The sequence below is a fragment of the Orycteropus afer genome, unplaced genomic scaffold (assembly GCF_000298275.1).
Source record: "Orycteropus afer afer isolate SDZICR_OR568_19922 unplaced genomic scaffold, OryAfe1.0 scaffold00474, whole genome shotgun sequence".
Taxonomy (NCBI): Eukaryota; Metazoa; Chordata; class Mammalia; order Tubulidentata; family Orycteropodidae; genus Orycteropus; species Orycteropus afer.
Genome location: NW_006922061.1, coordinates 1,598,498 through 1,604,987, shown reverse-complemented (window position 1 = coordinate 1,604,987; position 6,490 = coordinate 1,598,498). Strand labels below are relative to the sequence as shown.

General features: G+C 38.0%; 1 protein-coding gene across 1 annotated transcript; it reads left to right on the top strand.

Annotated features, from left to right (window-relative positions):
• Positions 1 to 214: 214 nt before the first annotated feature.
• Positions 215 to 1,165, top strand: LOC103209044 (olfactory receptor 2G3-like). The gene has a single exon (XM_007954812.2). It carries the CDS (start codon positions 221 to 223, stop codon positions 1,163 to 1,165), a length of 945 nt encoding a protein of 314 aa, XP_007953003.1. The 5' UTR covers positions 215 to 220.
• Positions 1,166 to 6,490: the final 5,325 nt, after the last annotated feature.

Here is a 6,490-nt window from a genome sequence, read left to right as displayed (position 1 = left end):
TCTAGAATAGCCCAGATCTAGCCCTAGTCCAATGACAACACCTAGGGCAGAGTTTATATAAATCTGTCTCCTACTTTTGAAACTTATTGTAATGATTTTGAGAATTATCATGCCAACACATTGAAGGTTTGGGAAGTTGATATGGGATGATTGAAACAAAAAAATCAGGCTTGTCATCTACACCTTATATCTTTCATTGCAGCTAGACATAAGACAGATCATGGAAGGAGAAAATATGAGTTTCCCAAATGTATTTGTCTTGTTGGGCTTCTCAGATCATCCATGGCTTGAGATACACCTCTTTGGGGTGGTGCTAGTGATATACATCCTGACACTGATAGGAAACAGCTTCATCATCCTTATCACTCTGATGGATCCCAGACTCCAGACTCCTATGTACTTCTTCCTAGACAATCTTTCTGTACTGGACCTCTGTGCCACCACCACCATTGTGCCCCAGCTGCTATCCAACCTCTGGGGACCAAAAAAGACAATTGCTTACTGGGGCTGCATCACACAGGCCTACCTTTTCCACTGGACAGGATGCACTGAATGTGCCCTGCTGGCAGTGATGGCCTTTGATCGTTATGTAGCTATCTGCCAGCCACTCCAGTATACCCTCATCATGTGTCCCCAGCTGTGTGTGCAGCTGGCAGCTGCAGCCTGGTCCAGTGGCTTAGCCAATTCTCTACTCCAAGCTACCCTCACCCTCCAACTTCAATGTTGTGATCACCACACCCTAGACCACTTCTTCTGTGAGATGCCTGTTCTGATCAAGCTGGCCTGTGAAGACACCACTGCTAATGACTTGTCTTTAGCCATGGGAGCCATCCCTTTTGTACTTGTGGCTCCATTTTTTGTATTGATTTCCTATACCTACATTGTCAGGGCAGTGCTGAAGTTATCTTCAGCTGAAGGAAGGTGCAAAGTTTTCAGCACTTGCAGCTCCCACTTGGTTGTCATCGTGATGTTCTATGGACCATCCATCTACATGTACCTCCAACCCCTAGCCAACAGATCCCAAGCCAAATTCATGTCCTTCTTCTATTGTGTTATCACTCCTCTGTTGAATCCACTCATCTACACATTGAGAAACAAGGATGTGAAGCAGGCACTGAAGAAGATCCTACAATCTCAGGGAAGGATAAAATCCTCAAAAGTGTAAAAGTCATAAAAATCCTGCCTCTTGGAAAGCCACGTGCAAACTTACAATAAGTACTGAAACTTCTATGCTTCTAAATGAGTGTCCAAAATCTCCAAGGAAAGATGTCCTATATCTCATCATTAACCATCCTGATGTGTATGGAAATTTATCCTATTAGTAAGTACTGTCTTCTGAAATTTCAAGTAGAGCCATTGTATCCCTTCTTTATTCTTACCAAATGTCATGTGTTCAGTGGCCAGAACAAGCAGCAATGTTCACAACTCTGTAAAAGAATGACTGACACCAAATTTTTCTAATTCCCTCCTACAACAGTGCTTCTTTAATTGGTATCCTCCAAACAAATGTGATTAAAAACAAGATTTGTATTGTATTCATCACACTTCCTACACAAGTTCCTTTAAACCTCTTCCAGCTATGAACAAATCACAAAATTTCCTCTTGCTCAACCACCAGGACACCCTACATTTTATCATAGTCTTACTTCATCAAGGCCATCTTCTTTTTTTTTTTTTTTTTTTTGATCCTTTATTGGAGATAATAATTTCACTTTCATGAAAAATAATTTAATTTTCTTTCAATAAATGTATTGCAAATATAATATGATTCAAAATGCATTCATATTGCTTCCATATGTATGGATCATCACCTGCATTGTCTATTTTCTACATTTCACTATAAGCTTAAACATTAGGGACATCTCCCTTGCTTTAGAAACAGATCGATAAATATTAGGGTGTAAAAGCCTAAGACATACATAATATGGATCCATGATTGAGTAGAGATTTAACTAAGTACAAAGATGGTGTGAATATTTACTGCAGATCAGGAAGCATGGACTGTTCTTTTGATTTGTTTTACACACCTTCTAAAACCATGGGTGAGATATAATTATGTGGGATATAATCAAGTCCATATTATTGCTCTCATGGACTTGTTTTAATTTTCTTCAGTTTCAACTTGAACTTGCATATGACCAATTGATGGTCTATTTCACAGTCAGCTCCTGGCCTTGTTTTGACTGATGATATTGAACTTCTCCATTGCCTCATTCACAGATGTAGTCTATTTGATTCCTGTGTATTTCATCTGGAGAGTTCTACATGTATAGTCTCTGTTTATGTCATTGAAAAAAGGTATTTGGAATGAGTAAGTTGTTGGCATTGAGAAATTCTATCATGTGGTCTCTAGTCTAGCACCAGGGCCATATTTTCAAACTACTAATGCTTCTTTGTTTCCAACTTTTGCATTCCAATCACTTGTTTTTATCCATACATCTTGATTCCATGTTTGGTCAATTTCAGACTGTAGAAGCTGATAAAAATCTGCAATTTCTTCATCTTTGGTTTTAGTAGTTGATGTGTAAATTTGAATAATAATAGTATTAACTGATCTTCCTTGTAAGCATATGGTTATTATCCTATCACTAACAGCATTTTACTTCAAGATAGATCTTCAAATGTTCTTTTTGAGATATAAATTCAACATCATTCCTCTTCATTTGGCATTCCAGACATAGTAAAACATATGCTTATCTGATTCAAAATAGCTAATTCCCATCCATTTCAGCTCACTAATGCCAAGGATGTCAATCTTTATGTGCTCCATTACCTCTTTGACAACTTCCAACTTTCTTAGATTCATACTTCATACATTTCACATTCCTACTATTAATGAATATTTGAAACTCTTCGTTCTCATTTGGAGTCATGCTAAAATATGAACTTGAGTATATTGCACCTGAATTTAGAGACTAACCGAGGAATAGATTTGAGACCATCCGAGGAATAGATTTGAGACCTTGAACACTAGTTACCAATGATCAGAAGAGTTGTGAGATAACATCAAAAACTTCATACATGAAGAAAAACAAAAGGTCATTAAAAAAGACAGGAAAGGAAGAAAAGATAAAAATGAATATCAGAAGAAACTCTGAAACTTGCTCTAAGTTCAGAGTAACTAAAGTGAATGGAAAAAATGATGAAATAAAAGAGCTGAATGAAATTTCAAAGTGTGGATTGAGAAGACAAACTAAAATGTTATAATGAAATGTACAGACATCTAGAATTAGAAAATGAGAGGGGAAGAACACACTCAACATTTCTCAAGCTGAAAGAATAAAGAAAAATTTCAAACTTCAACTTGCAATATTGAAGAATTCTATGGTCAAAATATTGAACAGTGCAGGAAGCATCAAAAGAGAAAGGAAGGAATACTCAAGAGTGATTGTACCAAGAAGAATTGGTCAATATTCAACCATTTCAGGAGATAGCATATGATAAAGAACCAATGGTACTGAAGGAAGAAATCCAAACTGCACTGAAGGAATTGGAGAAAAACAAGACTCCAGAAATTAATAGAATATTCACTGAGATGTTTCAACAAACAGGTACAGCACTAGAGGTGCTTACTCATTTATGCCAGGAAATGTGGGAGACAACTACCTGGCCAACTGACTGGACAAGATCAATATTTGTGGAAATTATTAAACAATATTATTAATATCACACACAAGTAAAATTTTGCTCAAGATAATTCAAAAACAGTTGCAGCAGTGTATTGACAGGGAACTTCCAGAAATTGGAAGTGACTCATTCCCTCAAGGTGTTTGGTTTTGGCTAAGAAGTTTTCATAACTTTGCCCCATGTGTATTCTAATATATTCATGGATTTGCAACATATTTGTAAACATATTTAGAAATATCCTCTGTCAAATCTATATATATTCGTGGGTGGAAATTGGTCAGTTTGTGGTCCTGCTGAAAGGGCTATGCCTTGAAATTGACAAGGGGTTTGCTTACATAAGCAGCTAACCCCAAAGAGGTTTGTTAAAGAAAAGGAAGGAAAAAGAGAGAGAGAAGGTGAGAAACTTCCTAAAAGAGTTATAATTCAAGTCAAGAGCTGTACCACTGAAGACAGAGCATGCCCAGAAGGAATCCTTCATCAGAGCTGGTGATGACACATCTGGGAGAGGACCTGTGACAGAGTCAGTGGTACCAGTAGAAAGCTGCTGCTAAGAAAACAGCTAAGAGATCTGAGCAAGCTGCTCCATTGACTATGAACTGGGCTAGTACAGAGGCTGATGGTTGGGAGGCCAAAGACAGAAGGACTTGCATGGCCAAGAGTAAGCTAGCTCAGCTGAGAATGGCATGAATGTCTGAGAAGGGGCCTGAATGGATGAGAGGGAGAATGCATGGTCAAGAGGAGGCTAGCATAGCTGATAGAAAGGCCTGTACAGTTGAGAGTAGGGTCTTCCTGTTTGCATTGCTGAGAAAAGATAAGAAAGTTGTCCTGTATTGAAGAAGGGAGAGATGTGCTCTCCGCTTTAGGGGAGGCTTGCAAACCCCACCTAGTACATCCTGATCCTGATCCCAAGTTGTTTCCTGTTACTTTCTTATAAACCACGTAACTGTGAACACGGTCTGTGAGTTCTATGTGGCTATTGCAACAAATTATTGTTGTTGTTGTTATGTGCCGTCGAGTCAAACCCAACTCATAGCGACCCCTCCTTGGGTTTCCGAGGCAGTATCACTACGGAAGTAGGATTGCCCAACCTTCCTCCCGAGGAGTGGCTGGTGGGTTTGAACTGCCAGCCATCTGGTTAGCAGGCAAGTGTCTTAGCCACTATGCTACCAGAGCTCCCTAAAACCCAGCAAAGAAGTAGAGTAGCATGGGGACGGTGAGGGGAAAAATGGCTTGTGTCAGAAATTTGAAGAATTGGCAGAAAGGAGGTATGTCTGACCTCCTCCTCATAGTAATCAGTTTTGTGTCAATCCTGATTTTTATCCAAAAGGAATTTAGGAAGTAATCAGGCCACCACAATATGTTTAAGTAAAATTTGCTTATTTGAATTGTAAAAAAAAATTACTTAAACAATCAACCATGGAGATCAGAATGGAAGCATTTACACACAGAGATAGCTCAGAGGGCAGGAATGCACAAGAGAGAAGGACACAGGGAAAAGGTGACCACAGAGAGGAACTGGCAAGAGAGTTGTTACATTATGGGGATTGCAGTCAATGTCATGAAACAAAATATGTATGTATTATTGAATGGAAAAGGAATTTGTTCTGTACACTTTCTCCCAAATCACAATTTTAAAAAAAATAATACTTTTTTTTTTTTTTTTAAATAAAATACTTGGGAATAAATCTCACTAGGCACACAAAAGACCTGCACAAAGAAAACTAAAAGGGACTACTTCAAGAAACCATAAGAGATCTACATAAATGAAAGGAAATACCATGTTCATGGATAGGAAGATTGAACATTGTGAAAATGTCAGTTCTGTCCAAAGCAATCTGTACGTTCAATGTAATCCTAATCCAGATCCCATCAACATCCTTTAAGGATATGGAAAAAACAATTACTAATTTTATATGGAAAGGAAAGAGATCTCAGATAAGCAAAGCAATATTGAAGAAGAACAAAGTAGGAGGTTTCATACTCCCAGAACTCAAAACCCACTATACAGCCACAATAGTCAAAACAGCCTGGTATTTGCACAATAACAGACACATAGACCTGTGGGGCAGAACTGAGAACCGAGAAATAGATCCATCAACCTATGATCAGCTGATTTTTGACAAAGGGCTGAAATCCATTACATGGGGAAGAGAATGTTTGTTTAACAAGTGGTGCTGGCAAAAATGGTTATTCATTTGCAGAAAGATGAAACAAGATCTGTACCTCACACCATACACAAAAATGAACTCCAGATGGATCAAAGACTTAAATGTAAAACCTAAAGCTATAAAGTTCCTCAAAGAAAAATAGGGGAAATTTTATGGGCCCTCATTTATGGCATAAAAAGACTGTCAAGCATAACCCAAAATGCAGCAGAAGATAAACTAGATGAATGAGACTTTCTAAAAACTAAATTTGTATGTTCTTCAAAAGACTTCTCCAAACGAATAAAAGGAGAACCTACAGATTGGGAAAAACATATATTTGGCAACAACATAACTGACAAGGGACTTATCTCTAAAATTTATAGAAAACTGAAACACATCAACAACGTTAAGAACAAACAATCCAGTTCAGAAATGGGCAGAAAACATGAATAGACACTTCAGCAAAGAGGATATTCAGGTGGCCAACAAACACAAGAAGAAATGTTCACGATCTTTAAGCCATTAGAGAGATGCAAATCAAAACAACGAGATATCATCTCACCCCAGCACTAATAGCAAAGTTCAACAAGACAGAAAATAACAAATGCTAGTGATGATGTGGAGAGATTGGGACTCTCATTCACTGCTGGTAAGACTGTGAGATGATACAACAACCTGGAAAAGCAGTATGGCAATTCCTTAAAAAGCTGGAATTA

Coding starts and splice junctions, on each gene's coding strand:
- LOC103209044 (XM_007954812.2), top strand. CDS start 221: ATGGAAGGAGAAAATATGAGTTTCCCAAATGTATTTGTCTTGTTGGGC.